The sequence below is a fragment of the Amblyomma americanum genome, chromosome 7 (assembly GCF_052857255.1).
Source record: "Amblyomma americanum isolate KBUSLIRL-KWMA chromosome 7, ASM5285725v1, whole genome shotgun sequence".
Lineage (NCBI taxonomy): Eukaryota > Metazoa > Arthropoda > Arachnida > Ixodida > Ixodidae > Amblyomma > Amblyomma americanum.
Window position 1 is genome coordinate 32,321,850 of NC_135503.1, and position 20,416 is coordinate 32,342,265.

General features: G+C 46.8%; 1 protein-coding gene across 11 annotated transcripts in view; it reads left to right on the forward strand.

Annotated features, from left to right (window-relative positions):
• LOC144098811 (uncharacterized) overlaps positions 1-8,052 on the forward strand; it is a 114,782-nt gene extending 106,730 nt beyond the window's left edge. For 8 of the 11 annotated variants that reach the window (XR_013307249.1, XR_013307250.1, XM_077631691.1 and 5 more), the window contains one exon: positions 7,616-8,052. Coding sequence is in view for 9 of the 11 variants with exons in the window: in XM_077631691.1 (XP_077487817.1) it covers positions 7,616-7,841 (226 nt within the window). In the remaining 2 variants the exon portion in view is untranslated. The remainder of the gene's footprint in view (positions 1-7,615) is intronic. The other 3 variants (XM_077631698.1, XM_077631690.1, XM_077631689.1) reach the window with 1 other exon arrangement.
• Positions 8,053-20,416: the final 12,364 nt, after the last annotated feature.

Sequence of the window (20,416 nt, forward strand, 5' to 3'; positions counted from 1 at the left end):
CTCGGCATTAGCGATCGCGGGCTGGCATCCACAGACGTCTCTTCGGGGCCCAGTCACGGTCGCCCTTGGGAGAGGATTATTGTCGCGACCAAATTTGTCATTGCTGCTGCAGCCGCAAAAAGCAAATCAGATGCAGCTCCTCGCGGCCGAAGGCAAGAGAGAGAGGGGCAGGGAGACGAAAAAAAATCAATTGCTTTCTTCGCAAGGGCGCTTCGCCTGTTACGATGAATGTTCGTTTTAGTTATAAGCTCTTATCACTGCGCTGTCGTAATACCCAAGCAGTGGTCATTTGATGTCATGTGTTATGACTGTGATGAAAGAGAGTCCTATCGCTTTCCCCAGGACAAGAAAGTAATACTGATAGCTACACTGCCCCCCCCCCCCCCCCCTATGACCATTAGAGCGCCTACTCATTTATGACCCTTGCTGAGTTCCTGGTTATCGTTACCACATCTTGAACGATGCAGCTTTCAGTTACCACACTTGGGAACGACAATGCCATTTACTCGGATAATGTGCAAGTTATCCTGGAAAAGACGACGCTGCCACTCGTACGAGCAAGATGGAATGCTGCATTTTTCTGCTTTCACAACTTATCGCTTATCCGAAATCATCGCTCAGTTACTTTATTTAACAGCAAATTAGACACCTCAATATTTCCTCGTGCTTTTTGCTTTTTTCGAACATTGTTGGCTTATGTCAGCCCTGTGAATTTAGCACCAGAGCACCAGGAAGTTTTTATGACTCTCACTAGCGTTTTTTTTTTTTTTAGCCTGAGAGCGGAAAACCAACCCAAGTCCACGCCTGAGACCGAATTAATAGAGCACTTCGCGTAGTACGCGGTCTTGTAATCTGCACGACATTCGGGGCATGGCTACGATTACGTAAAATGCCTCGGAGAGAAGCAACTCTTTCACTTTTACCAGGGCTGTGGAGGCCTTGGAGGCAGTGAAATAATCCCGCAGCGCGTGGCTTCGCAACGTTCGGTTGTTCGGTGCTTACATTACAGCAAGGCCTGTAGATCTGCGCTGTACATATATTTGAATCGCTCCTCACCACTACAAACAAGCATTACGTAAATGAACACCCTTGGCCGAAAGGAACGGCAAAGAAGGGACAGGCCACAACTGGCGGCACTACTTGTGTTTTTTTCCTCTCCTTTGCCATGCTTTCTTGAAACCAATCCAAACCTGCTCACCAGCGACAAAGCCATATCCCTCCGGATTACTCACGGTGGAAACGGTGATAACGACTGCGAGCATTATGCAATGACAATAATGGTGACGTTGATGAAGATGACACGGTGGCTTTCCCCATCTCTTGAACGCCAATTGTCTCGGTCGAATCATCTTGCTGCAACTTTATTCTGCGCTAGCGGCGGTGGAACTTGTTTATTTTTCTTTCACCTGGATGGTTAGTAATCCTGGCAGGTAGCCCACATAAAGTAGACAGCCGCTCGCTCCTGACTAAAAACTAACTCCAAATGATGCACCCTTAGCTTCCCCGTGCCGTACATCGACTTCCTCGATGTCTGTTTCATGGAAGCATCACCGGTACACATACGCAGCTTTCACTTAACTCTGGCCTTTGGAAAGAGTGGCGTTTAAACGGCTACCTGAGTTTGTATCGGCACAAATTACTGACTACCGGCTAGGCGGAAAAAAAAGAAAAAAATCTTTGCAGGCGATTTCTTTCTGCTGAACCACACGCAAGACTGACGATTGGGGAAGGTCTGCCATTCTCGCGATTGGCGTTTTCGTGAACCTGAGCGCTGCGATTGGGGATTATTTGGCACCACTGATTGACCACTAATGTTTTTACTCCTGACTGTACAACTGGACAACTTCAGCAAACACCTCGGCTGGTGTGTGTGTATTGAATAAATGAGTAATCTTCTATCATAAATAAAGCACTATCGGGTTAATAGAAATGCAAACGCAAAATTAAGAATTTGGTTGAAGTATACGTTCAATTATAGCGCCGTATTTTTTCCTTCTTGTTTGGTGACAATATAGCCGTCGCAGCCAGGAATCGAACCCACAACCTTGTGCTCAGTATCAGAACGCCATAGCCTTTCAGCCAGTGCGGCAGATGTGTTCTCATTTGCGCTGTCATGTCTGTGTTCCGGCTGCTCGCAATAGCATGCTGCTTACAGCCAAAATGTTCGTTAGCCGCATTTTAGTCGCATTTATTCGCAAGGAAAAAATATATAACGAAAACGCTGAAGCTGATTTCGCATGTGACGTGAGTTGCAGAACACGAAGTTTAAGGCAGAATAACAACATTCGTCTGTGCTGCGGCGTTCGCATGATTATAAGCTCTGAAATACAGAAAAGTCTCACTGACGCTGTAGACGCTAGAGTAACTGTTTGTGTCACGTAATACCTTGTGTGATTTACCGCTCCATAAATAACCAATCAGATGTTGCCGTCCTACAGAACGACCTCGTTAAAGTGCAAGAGTGGTGCGATACCTGGCTCATGAAACTAAATGTCAATAAAACCTTTTTAGTCTCTTTTCACCGCCGACGTAGCTACTCACCTCCCAACTACCTCCTTTACGGTTGTCCCATAACTCAAACCGACAATATTAAGTACCTAGGTGTCCATATCTCCAGTGACCTATCCTGGCACAGTCATGTTACTAATATAGCTAACTCAGCCAATCGCGTCCTTGGCTACTTACGGCGTAACTTTTCCTTAGCACCCCCTTCCGTCAAACTAATTGCCTATATATCACTTGTCCGACCTAAACTAGAGTACGCCAGTTCTGTATTCGATCCTCACCAAACCAACCTGTCGAATTTACTGGAATCTATTCAAAATCGCGCTTCGCGATTTATTCTTTCAGAGTACTCATATCGCGCTAGTGTAACTGGACTAAAATCTCGACTTGAACTTCGTACCCTAGCATCCCGTCGTCAACTAGCTCGCCTTTCTCTTTATCATACATTTTTCACAGCTTGCCACCGAACAACGCACTCATCCGCCCAGCCCATCGTTTATCCCGTCACAGCCATCTCAAAGCAGTCTACCTCCAGCGCGCCCATACCACAACGTTCCAAAAATCATTTTTCCTCCGTACTGCTCTGGACTGGAACGACCTTCCCGGCCATATCGCTTCCCTTGAAGATCTTCAACAATTCAAGACTGCCATCGAAAATCATTTTTTTTGTCATAACTGCCGTACTCCCCGCCCACCCCTCATGTAATACCCCTTAAATGGGGCCTTTGAGGACTTAATAAATGAATAAATGAATGAATGAACGGTATGTAATCACCTTGGCTCGAGTATGCCGACATAACAGCCAACGCATGAAAAAAATGTGGCAGCCTGTGGACTTTTCTCTGCGAAACTCAAACAGGTCTCATCGACCATGTTTAGACAGTTTATAGATTTAGGGCTGTAAACATTGGGGCAATTTCAAATGAGATCATGCAATGAGTGGTTGCGCGACGTCTCGGATTTACCTAATAGTTTTATAAGTGATTGTCTGGTGACTGAAAAGAAGGGATTTGCGATTATTTTTCTCCAGAAAAAATCTAAGCACAAAGATTATCGGTCACGAAGAGATAGACTCCAACGCTTGCGCTCACTGCTGTTTCTGCCAACTTTGGTTACGAGTAAATAGAAATTTATAGCCGGGACATGCCTGAAAATTTATAAATGATGAGTATATAGTACGCTCATTTACATTCATGAATTTAGTTATAACTGTTACTAGTTATAGTTAGTTTGTTTCTTTTCTTAGATAAAGACTTCCGAAGTTCGCAAAAAAAAAAAAGCTTCGTGTGCACCAAATTATCGAAATTTAAGAAAAGAATTTTAGAACTAGGCTTACCATCTTAACACATGAATCAGCTAAAGATGTTGTAGCTTTGGCTTAGCCTACAGCCTTGCATTTTACCGTGGAACAACCCTCAGGTTGCGCATTTTTCCGCTCTTGTCAAAACCACGTATCTTCCCTCTCCCTCCACCTGCCCACGGCGGCAGGTAGCCGTCGCCTGCCAGAGTTGGGTTGGCAGACGAGAAATTCAGTTCACTCGAAAGGCGGCACTCAAATGGAGCCTAGTTGAACTAAAGAATGTATATTAAAACAAACTGCATTATTTAAATTAGTTCACTAAGTAAATAAGGACTTCAGGCTGACGCTGTAGATTCCACGGCTAAACCAAAGCTATAACGATTTTCTCTCTAAAATAATAAAGTTGACAAAATCACAAGAATAACTGGATGCTCTCTACTCCTCTGAAGAAATGTCCGCAAAAAAGTTTCAGGCATTTCTTTGCAACTGAATTCATATTCCTATTTAAAGTTGGTAAACAGCGCAATGTAAGTAAAAATGGTCTCTTCAGTGGTGCTGTATCTACAGCACGACTAATATTATGCAACATGTCTTTGATGATTATGAATATTCATATAGTGCACAGTATTTGGATTGAGAATAAAAATTATCGGGAATTTTTTTTATCATTAATCGCCATCCAAAAGTTCTTGATCTTCGATTTTTTGAAGTTCGCGCATTATTATTTTCTTATCAGCGAACGATGTGTCAGTAAATGTTATATTACTTTGTAGGTAAGTTTGTGTAGTATGCTGCAAAAATATCTCATACGTCATTTTTACTAAACTTGAGAGAAAAAGAAACTAGAAATGGCCCATCATTACTGGGCGCCAGCTGTAGCAGTTATAGACAACTTGCAAAAATTTAAGGGGTCTTCTCGTAACTTATTTACAGTTATTTGTAATCATATTTCGAAAAACAGCAGTGCACGTAAGCTCACCGCATGTCATTAACAATCACCACGCAATGACATTAAAAATAATAAATAGATCTAAGACGTCGATCAGCTACCTATTGCATGATGGATCTGAAATCGCGCAGTAAGATTTTTTCAATGGCGTACTTGAAGCAACCCCCATATATAAACGGTCCTTACAAAAAATTCAGTTGCCTTCTATTGCGAATCTGTTGGACTGAACCAGTATAACAACTATTGCACAGCTATTATGCTTTTTATTGATACTCAAAATAATGTTTAGCAAAAACATATTGAGGCTTTGTTGAACTCTATGAAATATTGTCAGTTGTGTTTTATGAACAGACTATTAAGTTCTCATTGCACTGCCGCTCTTTTGATTATCTATTGAAACACACAGAAAAACAATACATCCATGCGCATTCCACTTTGTGCTGCATCATTAGAAAAATATCAGTGCATGCCAGATACCAGTGTGTATGTTTTATTCCAAAAGTCATTCATATGTTAACACAGAAACGCGAAGGTAATACTTTCTTGAATGTTCACAGAACCAACAACCCATGCCCAACTAATGCTCGAGCGTTTTTAAGAAATACCTTATTAACAGTTTCCCAGAAATTCTGGCCGAGCGAATTTTTTCAACGGGAAGCTGATTACGGACACAATGATTTCGCATATAGTAAGATTGCACCATGACAATCTATATATCCGAAGGTCCGAAGTTTTCTGATGTTTATCCAGCATTCCATTGGTTTTCTGTGGCAGCAAAGGACAAACTTTAAAAGGAAGATTTTGCTGCGCGTAGGAAGACTAGAATGTTACCATCAGTATGTTCATAATCATAACAGATCTTAAGATATTCGACAGTTGCCTCAGTGTCCACGAAAGCTGGACTTGGCACAGCTATGATCTCTGTCAGCACTCTAGAAGGAGCAACTAACAACAGGTGTTGTTGAGGGCATTATAGCGCAAAAATAGTTGCATAAATCACCGTCCAAAGACAGTCTATAAAGTCACGTCCTTTACATCGTCAGCATCAGCACGTCTTTTACATCATCAGCAGCAAAATGTCGCCCATAGAAATTTTGTCAGCAATTTTATCGACAGTTTATGTACAGAGTGTAGAGTTTTGTGTATTGGCTGTATAAAGGCATGTCCGTCTGTAAACAGTCTTGTATACGCTATTTCTCGACCAGAAGGAAATTACAAGAAAACGGCGTAGCATAAATGCAGCTCCTGAAGACTGGGCTGGATAGTGGGCTCATAGTTGGGTATAATAATAATAATAATAATAATAATAATAATAATAATAATAATAATAATAATAATAATAATAATAATAATATAATAATAATAATAATAATAATAATAATAATAATAATTGGTTTTGGGGGGAAAGGAAATGACGCAGTATCTGTCTCATATATCGTTGGACACCTGAACCGCGCCGTAAGGGAAGGGATAGAGGAGGGAGTGAAAGAAGAAAGGAAGAAGAGGTGCCGTAGTGGAGAGCTCCGGAATAATTTCGACCACCTGGGGATCTTTAACGTGCACTGACATCGCACAGCACACGGGCGCCTTAGCGTTTTTCCTCCATAAAAACGCAGCCGCCGCGGTCGATAGTTGGGTATGCCGAGCGCTGTTTCGCGAAACGAATATATGGAACGTGCAGCAGAAACAACATGAAGTCGCTTTGCACCTACACACGTCCGATAAGCTGCATGTTTTTGCGAATTTCAAATCACGAACGCCGCGCTAACAAACTGCTGTAACCCTCGTTGGCAACTATATCTGGACCGGAATGCAAAGCACTACAGGCAACTTCAACAACCTCGTGCACGCCACGATTGAAGAGGAGCGGAGATGAAAATAGGTTTTCACACCGCACGTGATGTGGTCATCGGGCACGCCTTTGTCCCAGACTTTCCTCTTTCACGCAAATGCGCCTGCGTAAGAGCGAAGCCTGGCGACGTTAAGTGACACAATGTTGCCGCCTGCACTTTGCGTCCGCTTTCCCACACTATGCGCGCGAACTTTTGGCTTTCCTCCACGTACGGCGTTCTCACAGTCGTCATCATCCAACATGATCGTATTTATTTTTTCGCGTGCGGCGCGATTTGGCGTGCTGGCAACAGCTACTGGAAAGATCCGCTTACAGCGCAGTTTGCGCTAGGCTTACCACCCGTGTGCTCACCACGGAGACGAACACGTCACAGCAAACGCATTTTGAAAAAAATTACGGGCATAATAAAGTACTTCATACTCTCTACTTAGTCTTTATATAGTTACGGGCAATTTTTTACAGTGGCATAACGAGAATTCGAACCGTCTCGCCTATCAACGAATGCAGCTGGTGCTTCGTGTGTGTGTGTGTGTGGGGGGGGGGGGGGGGGGGGGGTGTAGGTGCATGTGCGTGTGTACTATAGGTCACATGTCGTCGCCATCAATGCTTGAGAAGGAGAATATCCATATATCCATAGTGTATGGCTTTCCATCGTGTTGCTTTCGCATAGAGCGTCGTACGTAACTTTCTATAAAGCGAACAAAAACAATAACACAGCCAGCGACTGTTTGTCACAAAAAAAATGCTTCAAGGTGGCAAGTCTTAATAATACTTGCAGTATGTGTGCTTAGCGAGAAATCTCGTTGCGTGCAGCGAGTCATCCCGCAAGCTTTATGTGTTCGTTGCGCGGGTTTACGTGTTAATTACGTATGCGCACGTATGCGCTACGCAGCTCTGTCAGCTAACCCGAAATGTAAAAGTGATTTTTATTACTCGATTTAGTACGTGTCAGCCGCTCCCTAATTACCGCTCCTGAACGGCACCGAGTGCCTCCTCCTCTTCATTACAGGATTAGACGGGGGAGACATTCCACAATGGTTTCCTGCGCCCAGGCCGGCCTGCAGCTCGGCAATAACCGGCGCCACTGTGACGGGCCGCAGGTTGACGTCAACGTGTCGGACCAGCGGAGGTGGTGCGAGGTGTTGCATGGCGACGACCCCGAATCCGTGGAAGCCTGGTGTCACGCGCAGCTCGCCAGTGAACGTGCAGTCGACCACGTGACTCGGCAACTTTAAGCCAGCTTGGTGGTACCATCAAGACAGTGCGTAGGATAGAGTGATTGGTGGCCAGCTCCAGGGGCGAGGGGGAAACACTGAATAGGAACATAATGCTCCGCCCCAGGGCGTGTACCTAGATGTTATTGGCGCGCACTGTTTGAATTCCTGTTTAATAAACTGTTTTGGGTAATGAAGAGAGGTTCGTCCAATAAAGGAAGTTGAATAACTGCTCACGGACTCCCAGTTTTTCTTCAAGGTGCCAGCAGGCACGTCCCAACGTACCACTGGTTCCTCTCATGAACACGGCATTTGAGGGCAAAGAACGTCGCCGAACTCGAGCGGCTCAGCAGACCGTCGCCCCACAAAGTCGAGCACGGCTGGTGAGAGCCGGGCAGCGACTATCGAAGTCGACTACTGTTGTGAAGCATTGTTTTACAGTGCCTCAAATCTAGCGCAGCAATACCCCCCGTTTCCATCATCTTTCAAAACTAGTAGCACTCCCCGTCGTCCTTGGAGCGATACCCGAAAATCATTCCAAAGAAACTATTTAAAAATGACGCTGCTTATGACGTCAGCGAAGCCCAATCGTCATCACACCACTCGTGCTGACGTAACCGTTTCGTGGTACACCAGCCTCGTAGGGGAGATAATAGACAAATGCCGTTGCGTCTATAAGCTGTCTAAATAGCCTAAGTAAAATCTACCCCACGCAATTCAGCTGCAAATGCCCGTGATGTGGAGAAAAACCCACGTTAATGCACATAACGTGGGTCTGTCAGAAAACAAGGATCTAGCTGCAATAAACAAAAACCCGAGTGCGGAACAGTGGGAGGGGATGCTCTCCAGCGAAGAACCGGCCATCCAGCGCGGATTGGTGCGGAGAGCCTACCTGACGGCATACCTCAGTGGAGCCCTGGACCAGGGGCCCCAACCCTGTTAAGACGGACTGAAGCAACTCATCGGAAGATGAAGAGGCCAGCCCAAGACCGCATCTTACTAAATATCAATAAAGTTTTTCCTCCTCCTCCTGTCGACAGAGAACCCTTCAAATGCGTTCTTATCATGTGTGCGTGCGTGTGTATTTGACTGAGTGAAAACATCTTTCCGATGCTTCTATGGTACAGCTGTGGCTTGAAAGGGTGAAGATGCGAGGCCTACGACATGCTTGCGTTCAGCGTAGAGTTCTGCGTTTCGTAGGCGGGGCAAAAGGAAGTCGCAATTACTTCGGACAGCGGCGCAAACATGTATCTCAGCGTCCCCCTATAAACGTCCGTTCCGCAGTGAAAATATAAATGGGGCAGAAAAGATGCGTTCGGACTTTGCTTGGGCCGCAGCTTTCACAAACAGCGATTAATCGCAAACCATGCACACGAGGTGTGTGGCTGCTGATCGCTAGTTCCCAAATTAAGCATCGCCTCACTTAGTAGAGAAAGCAGAAAAGGACCTATAGGGACCATTAGTGGGTGAGTTACGCACAAATCATGGACCTGGCGGCGTCCTTAACAATTACGGAGCGGTCTCTTTGATTCAGGGTCGTTCGGGACACAACACCAGCATCGAAGGTAATCAATGAGTGGCTGCACCTTCCGCCTGTCACAGAGGACAATCACCAAGGCCGCGCTCCCCGTCAGAAAAAAAAAAAACAACTTGGAACGTAACTCGTGAGATGGCGCTGGCCCAAAACTCGGCCCCGTAATTGCAGCCTCCTCATAATGCCTCAATGATCAATTGAGCTGCGCACAGAGACCGGCTCTCTCGGTAGAATTGATTCCTGTAATTGAGACGCACCCATGCTCCCACGAGAAACTGCCCAGTCACGCCACTGAGAGCAGGAAAGCAGCGAGAAGCGGTAGTAAAAGTCAAGTCTAGCATCTGTAAGCAGAATAACGGCGTGAACTTTAAGATATAAAGGAATAAGTGCAATAGGGTTAGTTCTTAGGGGCTTAAATGCGTTGCCACTACTATTAGTCCCTGAAAAGGTAACCATTAGTCCCTTAGAGACAACCTGTCACGTGCAGCCTTTCCACGGACAAACTGTTGGTCGCAAGGATCAATAAGTAGTTAATCTCGTAATTAGCGATTACTGTCTTGGACTGAAATTTGCTTCTTGAAAAAAATTTTAACTCCAAACAAAATGGTACGACACTATTATAGATTACAAACCTGCATGAAAATGTTCCAGCGTATGTCACTCCTTATCCCACCTGCTCCTCACTGCGAACCAATTATATAGGTATCTCATGCTGGGTAACACTCTTCCCAGATTATTGAGCTCATATCTCGCACAAGACACAAATGTTATTAGTCTTAAGCTTGCCGACTTTAAGAAACTCTTGAAATCTTGCGCCCAATTCACACATTTTCCTTTAATTCTGTTCCTTGTTATGTATTTTCTTCTGCGTGTACATGCAGATTGTTTTTTTTTTTGCATAGGTGCTTATAACATGCTGGTCGAAATCAAGAGGAAGAAATAGGCTTGGGCAGGGCATTTAATGCGAAGGCAAGATAACTGCTGGTCCTTAACGGTAACGGAGTGGATTCCAAGGGAAGGCAAGCGTAGCAGGGGACGGCAGAAAGTTATAGGTGAACGGATGAGATTAAGAAGTTTGCGAGGAATTGGTGGCCGCAGCTGGCAAAGGACAGGGTAAAATGGAGAGACATGGGAGAGGCCTTTTTCCTGCAGTGGGCGTAGTCAGGCTTATGAAGATCATGATAAATATGTATGTATGCTCTTCCTTGCTGTCTTTGTAATGTTGTTGAGGGCCTTCAAGCTGCTTGATGCAGCTTTTACCTCTGCTTCCACCGTTTTTCTAAATGTAACTAAAATAAAAACACAAATAGACTATACATTCAGGCGGGCTCGATCAGTTAACTGATGCGCATTGTAGAAAACAACGCTTAAAACGGCAAAAATGTGTTGTACCGCAGAAAAAAAAAGTTAACATTAACACATAGTTATTTTGTGCCGGCAAAATCAGGCGCTATTTCACAGCTACTGCGTTTTAAGTTATCGCTGCCGCACTATTACTATTTTACCGAGCCTGCAAGGAACTATGAACGCACGTGCTGCAAGTACGTGCCTAGCGCTAGACAGTAGCAGTATACGGTAAAGCTATAATAATATGCTCTCATTTAGCCTTACTATATATAGCGTCAAGCATGCACGGGACCCGCCGCGGTGGCTGAGAGGTTAGGGCGCTCGGCTACTGAACCAGAGTTACCGGATTCTAACCCGACCGCGGCGGCCGCGTTTCGATGGAGGCGAAACGCAAAGGCGCCCGTGTGCTGTGCAACGTCAGTGCACGTTAAAGCTCCCCAGGTGGTCGAAATTATTCCGGAGCCCTCCACTACGGCACCTCTTCCTTTCTTCTTTCACTCCCTCCTTTATCCCTTCCCTTACGGCGCGGTTCAGGTGTCCAACGATGTATGAGACAGATACTGCGCCGTTTCCCTTCCCCCAAACCAATTATTATTATCATTATTATTATTATTATTATTATTATTATTATTATTATTATTATTATTATTAATAATAATATTATTATTATTATTAATTTTTCATGCAGAGGTTGCGCGTTTTCTCAGTTTGCCAACGCTATATTCGAGGTGTTTCATATGGCTGTGCACTCGGTAATTGCGCGGTCAATGTGCTGTCTTCACGGCTGGAAAGGCATGCTTAGTCAGTTTGCATCCGCCGTGTATGTAGAGGCGCCGCTTCGACCGGACAGCCGCGAGAGCTTACTTAGCGCACGGTTGAAGCCGCACAAAACAAAATACAGGGTGGCTCTGTAACCGCATCGAGGCAGAGCTCTTCTTACACGTAGTTTTTTTTTTTTCGCGATGGGCGCGGACACGTCCAACGACACGTCGATGAAAGCTTGACTGCCTCATTACCGATGCAACATCACATAGGAGTAGCAGTATAGGGCTGGCTCGAGACGTCACGAGAGTTCGTAGACAAAACTGACAACGAAGGTTATCGGGCGAGAAGAACCTACCACAGAGGAACTTTCAGGCGCTGAAGGCTTTCAGACCTTGCATACGGCTCTTTCCGTCACGACTGGTTTCACATATTGCATCAGAACGTGTTTCTGTGTGGGAGCTCCCATTCTTAGACGTATAGTTTCGCTTGATCCGTTCCATCTGTTCAGTCATCGATCGAAACGAGAGCTGGGAGCATCGGAGTAATATTAGAGAGTTTTAGTTTCACGTACGTAGAGGCTTCACGTACGTAGAGCTCTTACGGGTGACCAGTGCGCATGCGCAGAACGCAAAGGGTATGCGCGAGTCTCACGTACGTACTAGAGATTCGGATTTTTACGTTGCGGTCTTTGCGTTGCATGCGTACGTAGCGTTGACAAACACGGTAGCGCCCTGCCCGCCGCTTCACAGCGATAACAGCTTCGTCGCTAAACCCTCGACACGATATCGTGTTCTAAACTATTGTATTCGCCTTCGATTTGCCCATTCTTGCCCTAGCTTAAGGTTTCAAGCGACAAATAGCTTCTGTTTTCCAGACAGAGGCGATATTTCAGCTGTTAAGCCTGACGAAGTAGCGTTGGTCGTCGTCATAACAACGGTCTCACGACATCTCGAACTGAGAGAGCCCCAAACCAGCCAAGCATAGCCAAACCGCCAAACACGAGGACAGACCGAATGGATTGGCTTAAAGGCTTGTCTCGGATGATTAAGGCTACAACCAGTCGCTGTGTTTCTTAGTAGATGGCGCTAGGAGTAACGCGTGGCGTGCGTCGCGTACGTGTAACTATAAGGGTTTCAAACGACCTGCGTACAGGCTACGTAGACTTCTCACGTTGCGTACGTGAACCCTCTACGTACGTGAAACTAAAACTCTGCATTCATGCTCTTCCGAACGTTAACGCTCACGTTGAAGGTTTCTTCCACATATTCAGCTCAAGGACGATTCATAACGGAATCATTTAGAATGCTATCGGGGCATGCCGACGACAGAGCCGTCTTTTTAATGCAGAAATACATCCCGGAGCTGGTACAAGCCACATTTTCTTACACTCACCCTTGAACCCGCATTGCAGAGCTCAGATGCATTGCGAACTATGTCCAGATTCATCTGGGTAGCAGTAAAGGCTCCCCATTTCTTCAAAAGCATCACTGCGTGCATGGCAAGTAAAAGGGTAGGTTATTCACGCTGTCCAGGTGAGCTTAGAAGAAGAGAAAGATGGAGAAGTTATAGAGCTGGAAAAAAGAAGACGGTAGCCTCGACAGAGGACACGCGCTTCTACGGGCAAAAGGTGCAAATGCTGTTCTGCAGAGCTGCGCCCAGCATTTGGCACATGCACCGGCAATTTGTTTTTCAAGCACCTTTGCTTGAGCCTTGCTAAGTTCTATCGGTCAGCAGCTAGCTCATTATCCACGGTGTCCGCCCTTCCGTGACGTCATCACGCGAGTGGCCACACCTCAAAAGCCCGCTGCCGCTTATCTGTCGCCCGAACCTCTTTCCACCTCAAATTCGCGGTGTATAGCGTACAGGTACGATTTGAAGGCCTCGCATTCCAGGGAACGGGTCCGCGAGCCATTGCCTCGCCCGACGAGTGAAGCACCCACGGTCAGTACAAAAAGACCGGTTTATTCCCGACTAGGGTGCCTCGATGCGCGCCCGCTCTCCGCTGAGGGTGGAGCCACTCTTTGAAGGGGTCGCCGCCGCCAAAACCGGTTCTCGGGAGGCGCCGCTGCCATTTTCTTGCATTCCGCTCCCGCGTCCCGTCGACTGCCCACGCTAGACACGGAAAGCGGCATTCTTCACAGTCTTTTTGCAGAATGCCTGGGTGCTGCGTTCCCCAGTGCACTAACAGCGCTAAAAATGGCTGGAGAATGTTTTCGTTTCCTAGAGACAAAAAACGACGTCTTCTATGGACTGTGAAAGTGAAGCGGGACAAGTGGCAGCCGACGAACTACTCTTGCATATGCAGCGTAAGTACCCGACTTCTCAGCAGTGCTAAATTTATTTCGAGGCTCGTGTCAGCTTGTCTTTGAGTCTGTTTCTGATGACCATATTTACGATTTCGTGTTCCTGTCGGAGGCGTCATGTCATGCTTTTGCAGGTTTCTGATATTTGATCGCTGCAAACGGTCGTAGTCTCTTAGAGCTTGGGGGGCGGTATGGAACCTCTGGCGCATTTACGTTTCCGTTCATTTCACGTGGCAATAAGGCTCAGCCTTCTAAAATTATTACGATCTTTGTCAGCCACGAATCTTGAGCAGCAGTGCATCACGCTTACTTCACAAAAAGCCCTCGCTGCCCGCTTAATTTTGGCAGGCGCATACCTGTATAGCAGTATGAAAAGGGAATCCCGGAGTGCAGAATAGCATGGGACGCGTTTTAGGCTTGTGTTTGTCCACATTGCATCAAATTCAGATCTTTTATACTTTTGTTCAGTGCGAAAATTGTTATTCATGACATTTATTCTAGCTTATATGTCATGGAAGTAGCGCATGGAAATAAAAAAAAACGGAGTAGTGTGAAGTACATCTCTATTTTGTAAATGTGTGCGGATGTGAGCCCATATGCGTGCCGGCGTGCGTTTGTTTGATTTTCTTGATTTATCGTAATTTAATCTTATTTTTCGGGGAATAAGGCATTTATATTAGCAAAAAAAAATTTTTCATGCAGGCTCACTTTGAAGAATCATGTTTTGAGCAAAACCGGGCAGATGGATGGAAAAAGCTGAAACCTAATGCTGTACCAACGGTTTTCTCATTCAGGGGTAGGTATTTCCCGTTTGATTCGCTGCCTGATTCTGTATAAGTGCATACATTCGTTACTAAAAAAAGTGGTGGCATTTGAGCCGCTTGCCCGGTATGGGTCACTTATTTCGCCTTTAACAGGTTATGTGTGCATGCATGCATGTCTTCTCGCACGCTCATCAAGAAGCCTCCCACTTATTCAATTCTACTGTCGATCGGCTCACGCAGCAGCCTTCATCTCAAACGCCCACTTAACCCATTCTTACTTGAAAAGGCAGAATCGGTCGCCTTCTCTAATTAATACAAATGGAATTAACCAAGACGGCATTGTAATTAATACAGGGAGCGGGGAACAAGTGAAGTACTTATGTGCACCTTTTGGCCCCTACCCTTAGAATTTTTTGTGCAAAACTAAAGACTGAAAAATAAAATGCCGAGACGCTGGTCATGCCTTGTTTTCGCTTTGCTCTTTATCTTGATTTTCCATATCCCGTGATTCCCGCATTTTTCCTTTACATAGTGCTCTGTTTGATCATTGGTTTGTACATCCTCCTGCTTCCAGTTGCTCCAAGGAACCGAAAGCCACCTAGAGACAGAACGCAGCTTGTGCCCATATCCGCCAATGAAGAGGTGAACAACCCCGCTGAAGGACTTCACATCGCATCAGAGGCAGATTTGCTCCCCGATTCAACCGAAATGGTGTCCCGAGATACGTCATCGGTCAATCTCCAAGTCGACAGCTTAGATGTAGAATCTTCGAACGTCGGAAGTCCAAGCTCGACAGATGAAACACCTACAGCTAGTGGGACACAAACGGATTGTGCTGAGTTGAGAAAGCAGTTGGTAGACATGGAAAGGAAATACGCCACGCTTCAAGAACATCACACAATTGCTAACAAGACAATCCAAAAGCTCAAAAAGCAAGTTCAAAAGCATGAAAGCATGGCTGATAATTTCGCAAAAAATACACGGTTCTTGAATGCAGACCAAATTTCCGCTATTTCTAAAAATAGCACTCAGGGTCACACGTGGTCTGCGGAGACGGTTAAGCAAGGGTTGCAAATTAAGTTTGCTTGCGGAACGACAGGATATGAGACATTGAGGAAGTTGGGTTACCCTCTTCCGTCCAGCAGGACGTTGGCACGGAGGATCCAGGGACTGAGGTTCCTTCCAGGCATTCTTCAAGAAGTTTTTGATGTCATGAAGTGCAAGACTGACACAATGGAAAACGTGGAAAAAGACTGTGTGCTGTTTCTAGACGAGATGGAAATTGCTACAGCATTTGAACTGGATCGAGGTGAAGACGTTCTCCTTGGAAGTATAACACTTCCTTCGAAGCCAGAGGAGCCCGCCAATCACGCTTTGGTGTTCATGCTGGGAGGAATCAATCAGCGGTGGAAGCAGGTCATCGGCTATGAATTCACTGGCCAACACGTGGAAGGTGCCGTGCTTAAAGACTATGTACTCGACATCATTCGGCGCTGTGGCCAGATTTCCCTCAGAGTCCGTGCTGTCACATGTGACATGGGATCAGCAAATCGAGCGATGTGGCGAGAATTAGGATTTTCAAGCCACAGAAATTCTACCACAGTGTGCTCAATACCGCATCCATGCTTGGACGGGAAAGAGCTTTTTTTCACTGCTGATGCAGCACATGTGTTGAAGAACCTACGAGGGCAACTTTTAAGCTCGAAAGTGTTTGCACTGAGCGATGCCACCGTGCTCGACAACAACCTCCCGTCACCAAACGTGAAACTGGAGCACGTCCAGGCAGTGGTGGACTACGACGCAGAGAGGGAACTTAAAGTAGCCCCTGCCCTATCGGAAGTTCATGTCAGCTCCGGCCACTTTACAAAAATGAAGGTAGGAGTAGCTCTTCAATTCTTCAGAGAGGCGGCACCGGCTATCCGATTTTTGGTGAAAGAAGGGCTGCTTGACCCATCTGCCGAAACGACAGCATGGTTCTTCGATCTGGTGTCAAAGTGGTATGCCCTGATGTCATCACGCCATCCCACTTTAGCTTTAAGCCACCGAAATATGGAGAAATATTACGCTGCTCTGAAAACCTTGCGCCTTGCAGCAGAAACTATACAAGGGATGAATATGGGCGCCACCTCTCAGTGGAAACCATCCCAAGCTGGGCTGCTTATTTCCACGACAGTTGTCCTTCGCCTCCAAGAAGTTTTTCTGGGCAATGAACGCTACGAGTTTTTCTTAACAAGCAGGCTACTTCAAGACTGCCTCGAAAATCTTTTTTCAGTAGTACGCCTAAGGAAGCCAGTGCCGACGGCATATGATTTAAAATGTGCTCTGAGGCTTGTTAGTGTGAGCCAATTTCTACACACGCCACGAACAACAAGCTATGAGCTTGATGATCGAGAGTACCTCGTCGATCTCCTTTCTCAAGCAAAGAAGCAGCACTCAGAAAATTTGCCTGAAGAAATAGATGACTCTGAGATTTTGTTCATCGAAGAACTGACGTCAACGGAATGTTCCATTTTGTACTACCTGGGAGGGTTCATCCTGAAAAGCGTCTTAAAGTCTGTGTCTTGCTCCCAGTGCAAAGATGCTCTCATCGGAACAGCTTGTAATGAATATGCCTCTTTGACAATTCTGAAGGAGTATGTGAGGGATGGAGGAAACTTGATTTATCCTAGCAGTGAAGTGATGCGCACTCTCAAGAACTACGAGGAGTACTTCACAGGCGCTGCCGCGTGGTGCACTAACAAAATACACACGATGAAGTCCCCGCTGAAATCGCTCACTGAATACTTTGCAAAGATAGACCGACCATGCCTGAACACATGTGCAGATCACAAGGAAGCAATAGGAAAAATGCTGATAGCCGCCTACACAAGACTGCGGCTACGTATACATCTACGTCAGTACCCAGCCACACGTGCTGGTGGTCACGGAAGTAAAACTTGTGCTGGTGTTTCTCTTCCTTGAAGACGCTGTAATAAGTGTGAACTTTTCGTGTGCATGCACATAAGCGTGAGAAAAATTAAAGCGTAAGACACACAAGTTGCATTACGCTTGCATTGAATCGTCTTTTGTAATCATTTTGTAGATATTGTACTTGTGCATTAAGGCATTAAATGATTGTTCTTGCGTGCGCCTAGGTTTTTATGTTTTGACTGCAAAATGTTTTTGCCACCATTGCATAATAGTGTAAGTTAACGTAAGTATGTCATGCGTTCGTACTTGAATATGCAGCTGTTCACTTGGCGCACTTCACCCTCTTTCCGCTATATCCACAAGTAAGCGCAATGATAGCAACTCCGTGGCGCCGGTATTCCAACGACGACGATCAGCTGCCCGCCGTGATCACCTATAGCAAAACAAAGAAAGATATCCGCTATACTTTCGCTAATCGTCTCGAAATAGCGAATGCATCACCGAATCTTTACTCTTACTTTTCATCTAAACTATAAAATGAATGATTTTCAAAAGTAAAGTCAAATTCAAGCTCCCAATGCAAGCGGGGCCACCTCTATCTAGGCGCGCCACGCAGCAAACGAGCGTCTCGCGACCAGCGGAAGCAAGAAAATGGCGGTCGCGCTAGCAGACGACGCGGTTGTCCTCACCCTAAGCGGAGAGTGGGCGCGCATCGAGGCACCCTATTCCCGACCAAAGCAACGCTTCAAAAGAAAGAAAACAGGCGCTAAACCTGGGCAGCGCAGAACAAATAAAAAGTGCCCAAAATGCCGAAAAAGCTACATGAAACCTGGATGCTTGCGTAGCAGGCACTCACGCCAAAGGGCTGTTCCATCCTTGCAGATGTCACTTCCATCTGCGCTCTTCATCTCGGTACGGTGCCGCACCGCCGCCCGCAGTTGATCTCGCTAAGCGAGGCCATTCAACCTCGAACATTCAACTACTACATCAAACATATATTAACAGACCGCTCGGCCTATATACCCATACAGGAAACCGAGTACGGCCCGTTTGAGATGGGAACGCGGGGCACACCACAAGGCGCTGTGTTGTCCCCGCTACTCTTTAATACTGCCATGGTGCACCTCTCGCCCCAGCTGGAAGGTGTCGGCGGTATTCAGCATGCACTGTACGCCGATGACATCACCATCTGGGTTGCAACGGGAAACATAGGAGAGATGGAGGAATGCCTGCAAGCAGCGGCGAGCATAATAGACCACTGTGCTACGCACTGCGGCCTTCAGTGCTCCCCGTCCAAGTCTGAATTTGTGCATATTCGACATTCTCCGAAATGCGAAATCTCCGTCCAGCTTTCTCTCGCCAGCGGCGCCATCCGTGAAGCGCAGGAGCTTCGAATACTCGGTCTCTTCATTAATCAGCATCGCAAGGCAGACACAACCCTTGCGAAACTCCGCAAAGTCGGTGACCAGGTGGGCCGAATGGTTCGCCGCGTTTCCAACAAGCGAGGATGGTTGCGAAGTAAGGATGCGGTGCGGCTCGCCCATGCCTTCGTAACTAGTCGAGTACTGTACTCGAGTCCTTAGCTCCGCTTACGGAAACATGACGAAGACTGCTTGGAGGTTGTACTCCGCAAAATTTTCAAGACAGCCCTCGACCTCCCGATCTCCACTTCCAACGCGCGACTACTCGCGTTGGGGATGGTGAACACCTATCGGGAAGTGTTCATTTTCGCTCTCAGCGCAACACGAACGGGAGACAAGGCGAAGGACTAGCACATACAGGCGCTAGTCCTTCGTCTTGTGTCCCGTTCGTGTTGCGCTGAGAGTGAAAATGAACACTTACCAACTCGCCGAAATTTCCGCCTTGCTGAACCTATCGGAACTTCGCGAAGCGCGTCTCGTTAACCAATACACGCGTCTCTCCCAGACCGTGTCCGGTCGCCGCCTCTTGGACCGGTCACATATCAAACATGACCACCATACGATGGAACGGGTTCAAGTGCCCTAACTGTGGAGGCGCGCCCTCTACGTTCGACCCCTTCCAACTAAGATGAACAAGGAGGAACATAATGGCCGGTGCTAGGCACGGGTGGATGCCCTGCACCGCCACTATGGCTCAAAGAAACACGTCTTCTACGTCGACTTTGCAGGCCCCTACCACTACAGGGGGGGAATGGTACACGGCTGCAGTCATACACGAGGGAAAACAGGTGGACGGCCTCTCGTTCACAGCGCCGACCTCAACTCATGCGGAGGAGGTAGCGATCGCCATCGCAGCCTCCCACCCCGACTCTAAATTCATCCTCACAGACTCTCGCGGAGCCTGTCGTAATTTTGAGTTCGGTTGGATCACTCCACTTGCTCACCAAATTCTTCACCACAGTACTCGAGACTGCGATCCAACTCCGCTCAATCATATGGGTCCCCAGACACCAAGGCATGCCAGGTAACGAAGCCGCCAATGAGGCAGCCCGGGCACTCACTCACCGGGCACCAGGCGAACTTTCCTTAGCCGCCGCAGTGGCTGAGTGGTTATGGCGCATGGCTGCTGACCCGAAAGACGCGGGGTCGATCCCGGCCGTGGCGGTCGAATTTCGATGGTGGCGAAATTCTTTGACCCGCCGCGGTGACTCAGTGGTTAGGGCGCTCGGCTACTGATCCAGAGTTTCCGGGTTCGAACCCGACCGCGGCGCCCGTGTGCTGTGCGATGTCAGTGCACGTTAAAGATCCCCAGGTGGTCGAAATTATTCCGGAGCCCTCCACTACGGCACCTAACTTCCTTTCTTCTTTCACTCCCTCCTTTCTCCCTTCCCTTACGGTTCAGGTGTCCAACAATATATGAGACAGATACTGCGCCATTTCCTTTCCCCAAAAACCAATTATTAATTATTAAATTCTAGAGGCCCGTGTACTGTGCGATGTCAGTGCACGTTAAAGAACCCCAGGTGGTCTACATTTCCGGAGCCCTTCACTA